The following is a 16,065-nucleotide window of genomic DNA, read 5'->3' as shown; positions in this document are numbered from 1 at the left end:
CACGGCATATGAAATCGGCGAAGCAATCGGTGCACCGGAGGAACGCGCGGATGAAATAATATGTTTCGTACGTACGCGGTGGACGTTCTTACAAATGTAAATGGGCATCGTAACGAATATTCATCGATGTAATATAGCGACAAACGCGCCGGAAGTTGTAAGGATTATTAGCTTCACAAATCAACTGTCGATAGGCCTGCTTCCTGCAACTGTGTCTTGTAATACGCTATCGCAAGGTAATCGAATGCATGTTAATTAATCGAGAGCTCGCATCGAACGACCGGGGAAGGGTTCAGCGGTCTTCTTCGTTTATTACGGTTATTCGTGTATTATATTGTTCTCCGCGGGATCGTGTTAAAACGTTTTTAGGACCGCGTCGAAATCACCGGACAGCCTTTTCGTGGATCTAAACTCCCGCAATTGTCTCGAAATTCTCGCGCGCGCGTTATGCAGTGTTAATAATTAACACATAATTTTGGCAAATCGTTGGTAAATCGTTATCGATAATTTCGCGATAAATTTTCCACATAAATAACGAAACGATTCGGCGGAGCATAAGACGGAAGATTGAAAGGATTTAAGAAGACGCATTGTCGCGACGTTATTGCAATTTGAAAATTCCAGTATCGTAAGATTGCTGCAATTTTTCTTCCAGCGAGACGTGCATATTCTTAATATCGCCTTCGAAACAGTGGATCGAAATTGAAACGAGAACGACGCTTGTATTTTTCTAATTACCCCTGAAACATTTTCATCGTCTATTACCCGTTTCTAAACGAACCACGCGAACAACGCGCAACGTCACGCATGATCCGTCAACGTCACGCGAGCATTCTGCATAATACGATTACGACTCATTATCGCTTCTTATTGGTAATAGCGCGTTTCCACGAAGCCCCGGCAATGCCGCGCTATCGAAGTTATTCGCGTTTCGTACGTAAATGTTCAAAGTTTAACGCGAACAATACGCCGTCGCGTATTCTCAATGAATCATAGCGAAAAAACCTGACCGTGTGCAATCACGGCGAACGGGTTGTATTGATTTACGAGTGGACAGTGTGAAGATCAATTAAGCTGCCGCTCTTTTATCGGCGCGAAAGAAAGAGGCACCGGGAGGAATGTAAACACTCGCTTTCGCAACATCTCGAATAAGAGAATCGATATCTCGTGGCGTCAGCTTCCAATAAGAATCAAACGGCGGTTCCTGTGTTGTTCGAACCGGGCGTGATACTCTGCCGCTTCTGCCATTCGTCGACGGATTCCTCCTACGTAACGGGCAGATATCCGCGCCGGGGGATGATTAACGACGAGTGCACGTTCGCGCGACGAAATCGGTAAACAGTGAGCAGTGTCATGCGGCAAGAAGGTCGACCTATGTAACAGTTACCCAATTCTTATTCTTCTCGTCGCGATTTAACCACTGTCCCGTAACCGGCCGCAATTCGCGCGGCATGTTATTTCCGACACGATTAGATTTGCAGAATTTCTGCGATTCTTTTCGCGGTTCGCTGGAATTTGGATCGTTCTAGACATCAACAACGTTGCGAAATCGTTTATCGGTTAGAATTTTTCTGGAGAAAGGTGAAAATAATGTTCGCGATCGTACTTGTCGTCGTAATTGGAGATCGTAATCGGTAGCGACAGATACATCGCATCGAGAAAGTTACAAACTAATCGAAGCCTTGCTGAAAGCATTTAATCGACGATAAGCGAAAGAATGATTTCCGATCCGGTCGATTATCAGCAACTTATCGATCACGATGGACAATCGTCACGGACGTTGTGCCAACATAAACAACGTGTTGACATGCGGTATCTCGGTACTCGATCTCCTATTCTTTTATCTTCAATGCCACGCCACGATCGTAGTCTGATCGCGCCGAAATGTATATCAAAATCGGCTACAAGATGCAACGAAGGGAAACCGCATTCTTTCAGTCACGAAAGCCGAGACTTATTTTCGAAATTCATGCGAGCGGTAAAAAGAGCTCTCTCTCTCTCTCTCTATCTGAGAGAGCTCATTTCGAAGGACTTCGAGGTTCGTTGACACGATTTCAAGGCTGGCATTCCAAAGGTCATTTCCCGAGCTACGAATCCCTGAAACAGATATCGCAAAAAAAACAGCTGCACCGATGCTCGATTGGCAGCTATGCACACACGGGGATCATCGCGCTTGGATTGAGCAGCTGTAACCACAGCGGAATGTACATATTACATAAAAAAAAATATTTTAATCGCAGCATTTTCTCCGATGCTAGGGAAGATAAGAGATACGCGAACGCTGAATTACCGAACAGGCAGTGGAGCATCGAATTGATAAGAGATCGCTGGTGGTAGATGAATGTTGACCTTTGGATGCGGCAGAGAGCAGTGATGTAAGCGTGCTGCGACCGTTTATAAATTGTGGGACCGATCGATTTGCGACACAACCTGCTGCGATGTTGGCGATCGCTGCGTTACTTGGCCTGTTCTCGGCGACAGTGGTGGTCCATGCCGACCACAACAATCCAAATTATGTGTCCGACCACGACGGCATGGTGCACCTCTTCGAGTGGAAATGGAAGGACATTGCCACGGAGTGCGAGACCTTCCTTGGACCGATGGGATTCGGCGGTGTTCAGGTGGGTGCGATCCTCGGAAAATTTACGGTCGTTCGTGAACATTTTCGTCGCACCAATAAATAATTTCGTCGCGCGTTTCCGTCGATGAAACGAGAACTCGAGGCTTCGGTCTTAAAGGGTTGACTGACCTAAAGGTTGACGTATCTTGGTTATTTTTGTTGTTCGAGTCTTCGAGGATAATCCTGCATTTTTTCTTTCCTTCTCATTTGCAAAATGGCTGTGCTAAATTCGTTAGCTCACGCTAAATAGCTCATGCTAAATTAATACCTGTTATTAATTGGGTTAGCTTGAAAATATTATAGTATAATTGATAGGTTCTCGTTTTATTTGCATCGTCTTTATAACGTTTATTAATGTTTCTAAAGAAAGGAATTTTTTCTAACGCAAACGGTTCGATTTAATTTTCATTACTTCACGCTGGAACATAAAATAAGGGTGACAATCGTTTGTCTACTTAGCTACAATTTTAACAAATCACCTTACAAATCGTTTCCATTTAGGCTCGTAAGGCAATTCGTCAAAATCGAAGCTAACCGGAAAAATGATTTTCACCCTTATTAATATTATTATTAAACCGGTGATTTGATTCGATCGTAGTGAAAATAAGTGGATAAAATTTAAAAGGATACAAGAATCAAGAATAGTCTAGCAATATCGATGCGTTATCGGGAAATGTTCGTTCAACTGTCAAAGAGATTCGTCTCGAAAGATTGATTTCGATGGAATCGAATGTACAAACGCTTTCTCGATCCCCTACGATCGTCATGATTCGTGTTCCAGGTTTCGCCGCTCCAAGAGAACGTGGTGATCGTAAACAGGCCGTGGTGGGAACGTTACCAGCCGATCTCCTACAAATGGGGAACAAGGTCTGGTAACAAGGAAGAGTTCATCGACATGGTAGCCAGGTGCAACAAGGTCGGCGTCCGAATTTACGTGGACGCTGTCGTGAACCACATGTGCGGCGACCATCCGAACGCAGTGGGCACCGACGGCTCCCGAGCGGACACCTACACCCGCGATTACTACGACGTCCCATACACCAGAAAGGATTTCCACCCTACTTGCGCGATCACTAACTATAACGACGCGTCGAACGTGCGTAATTGCGAGCTGGTCGGCCTCCACGATTTGAACCAGGGAACCGAATACGTCAGGGGCAAAATTGTCGACTTCATGAACGAGGCGATCGACGCTGGCGTTGCTGGTTTCCGGTTAGTATGCTCGTTCGTCTCTTTCTATGCATTTGTTTAACACGTTTTTATTTGCAGTATTAGAGTCAGGATTTTATAGAATTTTATAGAGTCTTTTATAGAGTCTTTTTTTTATATTTTATTATATTTAATCTTATAGAGTCTTTTTTAGAGAATTTTATAGATTTTATAGAGTCAGGAAGTTATTTGTGACGGGAATAAAGATAGATAAGCAAAGATATATTGTTTTCAGCTTATTAGTACGGTCAGGGGGTGCAAGAAATTTTTATTCGGCTCCTGTTTCTTTTTCCAGTTGAAGCATACAATTTTTATCATACAATTTAACCTTGAACACCATTTTCATTATTCTTACTCTCGTAGACGATTAAACGAATCCATTGGAATTACATATTTTTGTCGAGGACGTATTTTGATTTGTGTTAATATATTTGCTCTTCAGAAGGCAATTATTATAGTGAACGTCGATCACTCATTTTTACAAAGTAAATATCTCTTTTCTAAAAGAACATACGTATTAATATTTCTCTTTCGGACGTCAGAAACAATTGTTTCGCTTTAGTATTATAATAGATCGTGAGCGCATTGACGTACAGCAAATATTTTTAACGGGATTTCTCATTTCGCTAAGCATTTCTGTTACGTTCTTCCAGTATGGACGCTGCGAAACACATGTGGCCGAACGACTTGAAGGTCATATACTCGAGATTGCACGAACTGAACCAACAGCACGGCTTTGCCCCGGGAAGCAAAGCGTTCATCTACCAAGAAGTGATCGATTACGGCGGCTACGAAGCGGTTTCGAAATACCAATACGACGAAATCGGCGCGGTCACCGAATTCAAACACGGTCAAGAGCTGAGCAACTCGTTCAGGGGCAACAACATGTTGAAATGGTTCGTCAACTGGGGAGAAAAATGGGGTCTTCTGCCGTCGAACGTTGCCTTGGTCTTCGTCGACAACCACGACACTCAGCGTTCGAACAATGCTCCGCTCACCTACAAGTCACCGAAATTATACAAGGTATATCGCGAAGTTATTTCTCCATTTTTTACGATCACTCTTAAATGGAATAAAATAAATCCCTTAAGCCATTCTGTTTATTCCAACAGACCTTGCTAAATTATACCGAGACGAATACATTATGTAGTGAAATACATATAGCGAAATGCTTGGAAAGATTTTCTTAAATAGGGTTCGACTGCGATTGTATTTATCATTCGATTGCAAAGTTCGTTCCACGATAAATTGGCCGAAAAAAGAGATGAAATCATTTCGAAGCGTATGGCAATTCATAATAAAGTAACACACGTGTAGCACTACTGTTATGTATATGTAATGTGTATACAGAAATAGAGAGAGTAGAAGGTAGTAGTTAGTAACATTGACGATCAGGTGGCTAGTAGAACAGGTCGACACGTAGTCGGACAACAGAGATTCGCTTTTTACTACGTCGAGCATAGAAACATCTTGCCCTGTCATATTATAAATACATTACTGTTGCAATTATATTTATTTCGCAATTATTTACAGCAACATTGCAATGTAATCGTAATATTTCGGGACGATGCAGTCGACGCAATCTCATTGTACCTCATTTTCGTCCGATTTCGAACCGCGCCAATTGGCCAGGAATTTCGGCGAATCCCGTATTCGGTCGCCTCGCGGATGATCGTCGTCGTTGAATCTTCATATAACCTTGACGTAATCGTTATCGCGTGTGAATGTTACAGATGGCGGTGGCTTTCATGTTGGCCCATCACTACGGGATCCCGAGGGTGATGAGCTCGTTCGATTTCAACGACTTCGACATGGGCCCGCCCCAGGACGGCCAGCAGCACATCGTCTCTCCCGTGATTCGCGACAACATCTGCAGCAACGGCTGGGTCTGCGAGCACCGTTGGAGGCAGATTTACAACATGATTCGTTTCCGTAACGCTGTTAAAGGCACCGGCGTTAATAACTGGTGGGACAACGGCAGCAACCAGATCGCCTTCTGCCGAGGAAACGCCGGCTTCGTCGCGTTCAACGGCGATCAAGGCGACCTGAGGCAGACCCTGAGGAGCTGCATGCCCGCCGGCAGATACTGCGACGTGATTTCCGGTAACCTGGAGAACGGACGGTGCACCGGAAAAGTCGTCACCGTGCAGCCCGATGGCAACATGTACGTCGAGATCTTGAAGAACGAGGAGGACGGAGTGCTCGCCATCCACAGAAACGTGAGTGATCGTTCCCAAGCTGTGGTTGCACAATTTTTAGATTACAATTTTCCTAATTTTCCTTCACCTTGTAAATGAAAGTGGACAATTTTTGAAAGTGGAAGTAGAGATACGATTATTCGAGCTATTCACTTCGTTTTTATAATTGCTGACAATCGACGATTATAATCGTATCTCCTCTTCCCAAGTTCGCCATTTTTGTTTACAAGCTCAAGAAAAATTGTGCAGAATTTACTGTGTTCCTAGATCCTTTATTGCACGTTTGCAATTATGTATTTTGTCCAGACAATTTATCGAAATGGTTACGACGATTGTGAAATTTTGATAGGCAGCTGTTCGTACGAAAATGTTTATTACAATCTTTCCTGAACCCCGTGATGAATATTATAATTTTCTTGCAGGCGAAACTGAATTAATGGAGGATAACAATGAGATGTCATAACCTTGAACACAAACAGGGGATGCTTGAGGAATACACTCCATTGGTGAAATAACTTTAGGACAATGAGATATAACCGATATATTGAAATGAATTAATCGCCTCCGGAGAATTCTAAGTATTGTCACAAAACTCTAAACAAATTCTATGGAACGAGATGTGAATTGTTTTTAATTCGCGTGTGTAATTCCTTGTGGATTTTCCAAATAAATTCGAGGTATATGATGAACGATTTCTCTAGGTTTATCTTATCTGCATATATCGTGATAAAAATAGATCACAAGTATTTGAAACAATACCTTTCTCCATCTAAAATCTCTTCGCACACTTCTGTTATCCAAATCTAGATCATCGAGTCGGTCACACGTGTCGGTTACACATTCCTATCTCCTTATCTAAACTCGGTACTCACCTCTCACGTGCATCGACGAAATCCAACACGTTTTTTGGTAATAATCTCGCTTTGACACACATCTCGCCTAATCTACTCGCGCTTGACCGAAGGTATGATCGAAGCAACTATACAGAAACGACCATGATCTGCGTGCGAACGCGATGCTCTATACTTTTACCGACTTGGATTAAACGTGTCTTTCGGTGAAATAAAAGTGGACCGACTGGACATTGAACAGAACCAAAATTACCGATGACTATCGTATATTAGGAGATTTTTCGAAGTGTTGCACACTGTTCAGCCGTTCTCTCATCAGTCGGATTCAACGAAACTCCGCGGAACGCTTAGGAAATCATCTATCTGTGAATAGAGCAGGTGATTGAACCCGAAGACCGGTTATTTTTCAACAAAGTTTATTTTAACAGAAACAATGTACTGTTTTTGTTTTCTTTTCACCATTAATTTCTACTATACATAATATGACAGATAATCGTAGAATAATACACGACAGACGCGCGATGGAGAAATAAAAAAAAGGGTTGTGTGTATGTGTGTGTGTGTGTGTTGTGTGCAGGAGGAATGGAAGGAGGGGAGGGGATCGATGGGTGAAAAAAAAAATAAATGGATGGAAGAACATCGAAGTATCACAAGATTGCTTTATCGCCCGTTCTATTGTCCCTCCTCTTCTCCATTTCGTTCGTTTACACTCGTTTCTCCCTCTGGCCCGAATCATTCACCTCGCTCCCCCCAGCTAATACACGTGGAAGCAAAACGAATGATTCGAGCCGAGTTCTACAATATTCTTGGATCCCTTCAAATAATTCCACAGGATTTCTCTCGAACGCATTCCCTGCCATGTAAAGTATCTTCGTCTCTCTCTTTATCTCTCTCTATCTCTCATTTTCTCCTTCTCTCTCTCTCTGTTTGCTCGCTTTCATACACATGTACACACGCATTCCGCTCGTACTCTTGTCTTTCGCTCTTCGCTGTCTGTTTTTCGTTCTATCCGCGCGATCCTGCTGCCCGATAACGTAATGATCTCGTGCCACGCAGTAATGATGAAACCCCGGCTACGAAAACTAAATAAAATACTACGGGTCTTCTTGTAAAAGCACGATATAAATAAATGCTCAAGCATTATGTACAGTGATCTCGGTTTAAGTAGAAGCCGCTAGCTCGGTTAATGGCCGCGCGTCGCCGTCAAGTTTCATTCAGAATTGTCAGTGGAATTTCCGTATGTGTGTCTGTCTGTGTTTGTCTGTCTCTGCCTCTCTCTTTCTCTCTCTCTCTCCTCTCTCTTTCTCTTTCCTGCGAGAACGATACGATCGTTTCCTCTTTTAATGCGAACGAAACGAAAACAACAATAGCGACGGGAAAGAAGTATGAATTGCAGAAATCATCGTTGTGTCGAGCTTCTGTCGCGAAACGTGAACTTGCAAGCACGCGCAGCCGCGTAAGTGTGTAATGTGTACATAATATTTATAAACGTATATAGTCTGCAGTAAATTCAGGCTAATGTAAATCTAAAAATACTGCTCATTTTTTTACGAACTTACCAACTTTCGATCTTAACGCTGTCTCCAACCTAGGACGTCTGCGATATTCATTTACGTCTTAATTGTTATACGTGAATACAATAAGGCAACAGTTTACACCTAAATAAATAAACGTTAAACGTTGTAAGTAAGAGAAGAAAGAAGAAGAAGTTAATTTACAATTCTTCTAAGCTACATTACGGATCCGTCGCTCGTACATCTAGATCGTTTACTATCGTCTGCGACGCGTGCACCGCGCGCCATCGTTTCGCGTCACACGAGAACAAATACGACTCCCATCCCTCTTATTACGGGTTCGAATTTAACCTGATCGTTGTCTCGATCTTATCACGCACCAGACCACGCCTCGATATAATTTTTACTAGAATTTACTAGTAATTGTTTACCAGGAGCACGATCGAACTCGTCGATCTTTAATTACACTTAAACTTTGAATTCGAAGATTCGCAACCCTCGCGCGTCTTTGTCATTTTTTATTCGTCGCGATTCGAAAGTTATCGTTTCAAATTTTCCACAGATTTCTTTTCCTTTTAATTGAAACGAAAGGAATGAGCTAAGAAGAAGAAATCGAATTCGGGAAGAACGGAAGCCATATTTTTCGGCGGTGTCGCGAATCCAGAGCAGACCGTGCACGCGAGTTTATGAGTACGTTCATCATCGCACGAAATATGAATGTATATACGTGTGCGGAGTTGGCCCCGTTTCTGCACGTAGAACGCTAGCAAAAATATAATTTAGTATATTTATCATTATAATTCATTCATATAAAAACTTCGTTAAAATATATAAAAGAAACAACGATTTGAGCAAATACGTATCTCCTACCATAGTTAAAAGTACCGTGTCGAAACGTTCCTTTATTGCACATCAATTTTCGCTAATAAAGTGTTGTCTCTTTTTCATCTCTCTCTCTCTCTCTCTCTCTCTCTCTCTCTCTCTCTCACTCTCTCACTCTCTCACTTCGTTTCACGCAGTGATTTCACACGCTCATCCATCTCTGCACGCACGAACAACAATTATTTTACACATACCCTAGTACGTATAATATTATTTATTCTCCTCGTTCTTATCTTGATCGGTTCTGTTACTGTATGTCGTTGTTGGGCTCGCAGAACTACTCGAATTTGCCGGCATCGCAGGGATCAGGACCGTCCGTAACAACATAACACGGAGATTGGGAAATCAGGAGAGTTCCCCGTAGCTGTCCGACCTAGTCGATCATCGGCTACCAAACGGAGCTGTTCTCGCGGGTTCTCTCGTTTTTTTCCCCAATATCCATTAATCATCGATCCACAATTTCTCCCGGTCATTTTCAATCCGGTTCAGCCAATCGAAACTTAACGCGAAATCAAAATACGAAGCAACTGAATTATCGTACATTATTATTGTTATTATTATTGCAACACCTGAACCAATAACTGTCTCGGAGCAGCTGCTCCTTTTAGACTGCCGGAAACATAAATTGAAGATCCGAGCATGAACCGAAATCGTCGACGTGCAGCTATGCAAAGAACAGCAGCGATACTTAAAACAATCGGATGCTTCGTAGAAAACTTTCCCAAACGCGGCAAAAAAGAAATGTCCAGCTATTGTACAACGAAAATAGGAATTTGGACACGGTGCGCGGACGTATTCGAGTAATCCGCAGTTAATGGTCGCAGTAAGTTCGCCTCTCAGGTAAGAGGTGAGAATACACATATTCGCATCGCAGGAGTAATTTCCAGGAGCCGTACTGATCGGAAAAATTACGAAATCACCGGGTCGATCGAGTTTCGCTAAGAAAGGCCAGCCCTTGGAAGACTTTTTTGACGGATAGGCACTCGTTTCGTTGATCATCGAAATACTTTCTTCGTCTCGCGGAAAAAGAACGACGTAACAAATACACCACACGGCTACGTTATCTCTATCTCTAAACCGTCCGCTAATTTCTGGTCGTCGAACGCGGCGACATCGAGGATGTCCGAAATCTGAAAATAGAATTTTGGTCGGCCGATAATGTTCTCGGTCCACGAAATTCGAAATGGAAACGCGCGACCGAACGCGCTCCGAACGAACGTTCAACCAATTAATTCGTCCGTTGCACGGTGTCAGCTTGTTCGTGCCGATCGCGTGTCTATTTCTAATTCGAACCCGGATCATTCCGCGGGACCGTTGAACGCTTGTTAGTTACCCTCCGGTTCCTCCGCGGAAGAAAGGCCCGCCCGGCCGAGATCTAGAAGCCCGATCAGCGGTGCAGATTATGCGAGAACGGAGATCGGTCGATCTCGAACGATTCCCGAAGGGTCGTCCGCGAGCCGCGATCGAGCGAATCGGAGTAAAAATCTACATCGGGTAGCGAGCATCGTGTAGCCTTAGGCACCGGGTGTGCGCACGTCGGTATCCCCTGATCGTCTCTGGCTCCCTACGTCGGTCAATTACAAACTACTCGTGATATGTCTAGCCCCCGCGAGAGAGACGGGTCCCCTCTGTCGATCGTCCGGAGCATCCTCCGACCGAAGAAGAAGACGACTGTCTGGCGACAGCTTTCCCCCGAAAGGTGTCGCGGAGGCCGGAAAAACAGTCCATGGTGCAGGAACGATCCTCGTATCGCCAGGTACTCGATAGCAACTCGAAGGATCCCGTGCACCCCGAGGTGCCTCACTGGCGATACCGTTCGCCGATGAACGCACTTTTATAGTCTAAGTCGATGGAGAACAGGCGGAGCCTCCTGGACAACGGTCCGCGGACCTTGTCACTGTTTGATAGGCTTCTTGAAGACGACGTCCGGCTTGCGTATTGGACGCGGTACGCGCCGTTCTATCCTTAGGGCCCTGTTCGGGTCCGGCGAGGGCGCCGACGCGCCCTCCAGACCCACCGGAGCCTCCGCCATTGTTTGTCAGTTCCCCGTGCTACTCGGCCGTCTGCCGGGCATCTGTTGCTGCTGTTGTTGCTGCTGCTGCTGTTGCTGCTGTTGTTGCTGCTGTTGCTGCTGCTGCTGGTGCTGGTGCTGGGACGCCGCTGCAACAGCGGCCGCGGCGTTCAACGCCGGCAGAGGGGTCTGGTGACAGTGCGCGCAGTGCAAGCACACCGTGCATGCGCCCAGCTTTCGGGCCAGCAGCGCGCGCAGCTTCAGGGCCGGGCCCAGCTTCATCCCCATCGGGCCCGTCAGGTGGTCCTCGGACAGCAGGGGCAACGCGGCTCCGTCGATGCGGTGCTCGCGGAAGTTCTGGAAACAGAGGAGCTCTCGTTAGTCGAATGGATTTCACGGGGCCCTATCGTTTCTTGGTTTCGGTTTCGTTGGTTGTCGCGATGCGAATGCGATTCGTGCCCGTCGATAATCATCGAGCTGTTACGAGATTTTAATTGCAGATGATCTCGGGGACGCGTTTACGCAATTCTAATACGAATCGCGTTTTAAGCATTTGTCTCAATCCCTGCTTGAACAATTGTTTTCGAAATTGAACCGCAACTATAAATCTTTCTGATAATTTTGTTAACCCTTTACACTCGAGTGGCGAGTCTGAGGCACCGTTTAAACTTATTATATCGCGTTCTAAGAAGATTGTTGAGAACGTAATTGCTGTGCGAGTCACTTGGAGTCAATTTCACATGCATAAAATGCACTTTGTCATGCAAAATAGAAAGACCATAAGTCGGAAAAATTATTTTAGATTTACAGTTAAAATAGCTTCGAGTGCAAAGGGTTGATTCTTGTCGAGAGTTCCGTCGTGATTCATATCTTTTGCATAAGCGTTAGCCAGATTGTTATTACGTTTATGTAACACGAACCAGATCTTGTAGAAACATTCGTGCGATTCTGTATTCTGTAAAAATTTGATTCATCCTCGGCAGAATCGCGTCGGCCGGAATACGTTCGCGACGTTATCGATGCAAGCTCCTACGTAATCAGCGCATCGTCGTTTATAAATTGTTAAGAACGCGAACAAGCAGCAACCGCGGAACGAAGGCCCCTAAACGGTTAAGAATTCGGCTCGCCAGCAACGTTTCAATAACGCCCGGCCGAAGGTAGCCCGAAGGGTAACCCGAACGTTTCCTCAATTAAGCCTGTTCACCGCGCCCAGGCTGCTCCTCATTCAACGAGCCCGAAGAATGACACCCACGCGTCCCGGCCGGCTGCATTAACAATCCTGCCATACCTGAATACCTTCCGGCGACCCTTAACCCGGTGGAAACGAGCTCGAAGGTCGAGTCGTTCGCGAGACGTTGCTCGAGGATGCGAGGATGCGTCGAGCGCATCGCGCGCATCATCCCGCGGCGCGCAGCGCGCGGTTGCGGCCGGTCGAGGACGGTTGCGTCGCGAAGCGCAACAAGGTGCATCTTCAACGACGCGGAACGCTCGCTCATTAAACCTCCGTTCCGCAGAAAGTCGGTGGAGCTGCTCGGATGGAATCAGACTGCGGGGACCGCGGGGAAGAGGAAACGGAGGCGTTCCATGGATCGCGGACGATGCGCCGGTGCGAGGGGCGGAAGGGGAGAAAGAAGAAGGCTCGGGAGAAGCGCAAGAAGCAGAAGCAGAAGAAGAAGAGGGAGGAGAAGAAGAAGAAGAAGAAGAGGAGGAGAAGCAGAAGCGGAAGAGGAAAAGGGAAAAAAAGGACGGACGATTCATTCACGGCATCGGGGGCCGCGGACGTAATTGCGGCTGCAACCGCTGCAACTTACCCCCGCTGCATTGCACGCGGCCACTCACACCACGGACACGTACTCGTACTCTACTACGTATCGTCTCTCCGCGGTGCACACGTTCGCGGAATACGGTGATTGCTCAGCCCGCTTATGAATGAAATATTCAACGCTCTAATGCGACTGTTGCACGCAAAGCCAGACCGGTCTTCCTCGGGCATTCCTCCGCTCGGGGGGGAAGAGACGCGTTTGAAGATCAGGATCGGGATTAATCGAGGTCGCGCGCAACGAGACCTTGGAATTCACGGCGCCGCCCGGAATGGGAGCACCGGATCTTCGGATCTCGCGATTTCAAAAAATCGCTTTCACGAACGGAAAATGGTTGCTCGAACGCGCCGTTCGTAGATTCGAGTTTTCTCGACTTTTTCAGAGGGAGCGAGAGAGATTTTTATGCGCTCATTTCTTGCGCGCGCCGTTTCGCAGACAATTTTGCGAATCTTTTTTCACGGTGAGATAATTTTCGATGCAAGAGGAAGATGTCTTTTTTTAGCTGTTGAAGTTGTTTTTTGCCAACTACACGGATAATTCTAAATACTCGTACTATTCAGATTTTCTGCAGCACTCTGCATTAGTATGGAAAATGCATGGCATGACTCGATGAATATCCACGAGGCTTGCAATTATGAAAAACGGTATCTTTATTGCCACGTTATAATTGGGCTGCAGTATTTTGCTAAAGAGAAAAAAAGGTGCAATTAAATTTGCAAATGCATCGATGCATTTCTGCGAAGAAACGAGCTGCTTGGCGATGCTGCTTGATAAACCGCTCGAAGTTGCTGTGTCAAATTTTCTATTACATTCTTCCTGCATCTACGTTATTTGTTCTACCAGATTCATGCATTTCGTTTGAAATGATTAGCAGCCAAAATTAAACGATTGCCCAACTGTCTTTAATAAATAAATATTTCCAGTAGACTTATTAATAAATTCGGTAACTCTATTTGTCCTTCCCTTAGACCAGCTCGATAATTTAATTTTCAACTTACATCGATACATTTCATAAAACAATGAACGTACAATAAAACAAAATACACGATGAAAAAATACGATAAAATTCGTGAAAAATTAAAGAAAACTGCGCCTCGCGCAGTGACCGATATTCCTCGGTTCTAAGATTTCGCGACACAGCGCAACCTGCATGAACCGCTTCGGATTCGCCTAAATATCCGGCAGCGATCTCTTAGGCCGTGGCCGCCGCGATAGTCGAACACGGCTTGGCCCGTTGTGTTTAGCGCGATTCGCGGCCGTGGATCATTAAACGCGAGTATGCGGGCCAATTGCTCGAAACGGGCCCCGGTGCGTTCGCTTCTAATAACGGTCCGGCAGCCTTCTTCCGCGGCGCGGCGCGGCGTCTCTCCTTCCAGCCGGAGTAACGACTTAGTTAATTAGCGTTTACGCGAAACGACCGTGAAGAGCACGCCGCACCGCGTCGACAGAGTTCCGCCGTTCTACGAGCGGTTTCCATCGCCGTCACTGACCGTTTATACCGTTACAGTCTCTCTGTACGCTATCGGAAATTCGACACAATGTCGGCCGTGTATCCAGCTGATAGATGGCCAACCGCGTGTTTCCACCTCCGCCTCCTCCGCCTTCGCTGTCTAGTCGTTTTCGTTGTCTCCTCGTCGAGGACGACGCTCGTTTAACACCGGTGTCAGCCGGTTCCCGCCGTATCGTCGCCGTCGCCATAAGGGTGAATGGGATAATTAGCCGGCCGCGTCGGCGAAACTGGCCGGTTCGCGCGAGTAAACGCTATCTAAAGCGGGACGAACTAATTTGTCGGAGTTCCTCCGTTTCCTTCCCGATTTTTAATATTCGCGTCTGCGACTCCAGAAAATATCGCATCTGCGATATTAAGCGTTTAATAGTCGAGCCAGCGAGAGCGATGCGCGACTGACGTGCACTCGTCGCTTTAAAACAACGACTGGACTGCGATTTTTATGCATTGGCGGCACGGATAGATGGGTGAATCATAAAATAGTGAAAAGATTAAAGAAGACGGAAAGATGAACTTGGGTTTTGGTTCTTGCAGTTGATGCAGACAAATTTTATTTAGCACACAGATCCACGGTTGAACAATGACTTACGATTACTGACATTTTTATTACAACGTGTTGATCGATAAATGATTTCTGGAAAAGTTGCGTGTCCTGTTTGCGAACGATATAAATCGTTTTATTTGGATCCTGTCTCATTTTAATATTATTCTTCATTTTTCCTTCCTGATATCGATTTTTCCCATTGCGTTAATTTAACGCAATTCAATCAATGAATAAATTCGGTCGGAGAGACAAAGAATGGGCGAAGACGAATTCCTTCGACGTCGCGTAGGAATTATTTCTGCGCATCCTCTGCTCTCGCCGATATTATAAAAGCTCGAAAATACCTATCATATCCTAAAAACTGTAATTTCGTGTCGAGTATACAGCATCCTCTATTTTTCCAGAATATTATCGGCGCGCAGAGTGCTTTTCATGTAGCGCAGAATAAAAGCACCGCGAGCCGGAGGTTGTAATTTCGCGAAGTTCCGATGTACGAAGATCCCGGGAACGATCGAGACGGAGGTTTTAATGCGTGGTCATCAGAGGGCCGTGGAAAAATCCGTTTCCAGGAGCAAGATTTTGCTCTAAATACATTTTAATGAAATAGACCACGGTTCCCTCGCACACGCTGATTGCGGGCCGACAATTTCCACGCGAAGCTCCAGCTGGCAAAAACCGGCCGGTTCGATCAACGAGGGGACATCCTGCACTGTAATTTCGTGCTACTTGTTACCGCCACGGCTTACAAGCATAATTGATACCCAGATTTCAGGTCAGTAATTCATAATAATCAGCTAAGAGATCGCGAGCAGAGGCTGCTGCCTTCCGTTGCGTTGCAACGCGACGCACTGCTCTATTCCGAACGGCAATTTAATATAATAAAAGAACGCCTTTTTCTTGTAGCTCTCG

General features: G+C 45.5%; 2 protein-coding genes across 7 annotated transcripts in view; one reads left to right on the top strand and one right to left on the bottom strand.

Moving 5' to 3' along the window:
* Positions 1–2,434: 2,434 nt before the first annotated feature.
* On the top strand, positions 2,435–6,716 carry LOC117218844 (alpha-amylase 2). Its single transcript, XM_076521061.1, has 5 exons — positions 2,435–2,621; positions 3,402–3,832; positions 4,483–4,852; positions 5,563–6,048; positions 6,450–6,716. Exons 1-5 carry the CDS (start codon positions 2,439–2,441, stop codon positions 6,462–6,464), a joined length of 1,485 nt encoding a protein of 494 aa, XP_076377176.1. The 5' UTR covers positions 2,435–2,438; the 3' UTR covers positions 6,465–6,716.
* Positions 6,717–7,277: 561 nt separating this feature from the next.
* The window catches only part of LOC117218845 (uncharacterized), a 220,613-nt gene continuing 211,825 nt past the window's right edge, over positions 7,278–16,065 (bottom strand). For all 6 annotated transcript variants that reach the window (XM_076521055.1, XM_076521056.1, XM_076521057.1 and 3 more), the window contains one exon: positions 7,278–11,642. In XM_076521055.1, the coding sequence (XP_076377170.1) occupies positions 11,313–11,642 (330 nt within the window). In that variant the 3' untranslated portion in view covers positions 7,278–11,312. The remainder of the gene's footprint in view (positions 11,643–16,065) is intronic.

This window comes from Megalopta genalis, chromosome 4, assembly GCF_051020955.1.
Source record: "Megalopta genalis isolate 19385.01 chromosome 4, iyMegGena1_principal, whole genome shotgun sequence".
NCBI lineage: Eukaryota > Metazoa > Arthropoda > Insecta > Hymenoptera > Halictidae > Megalopta > Megalopta genalis.
The sequence above is the reverse complement of the archived record's forward strand: the minus strand, read 5'-3'. Positions and strand labels throughout refer to the sequence as shown.

Excerpts from the sequence above, each read along its gene's own strand:
- LOC117218844 (XM_076521061.1), top strand. The coding sequence starts at position 2,439 with ATGTTGGCGATCGCTGCGTTACTTGGCCTGTTCTCGGCGACAGTGGTG. Across the intron at positions 3,833-4,482 it reads GCTGGCGTTGCTGGTTTCCG|TATGGACGCTGCGAAACACA; the intron begins GTTAGTATGCTC and ends ACGTTCTTCCAG. Across the intron at positions 4,853-5,562 it reads AGTCACCGAAATTATACAAG|ATGGCGGTGGCTTTCATGTT; the intron begins GTATATCGCGAA and ends TGAATGTTACAG.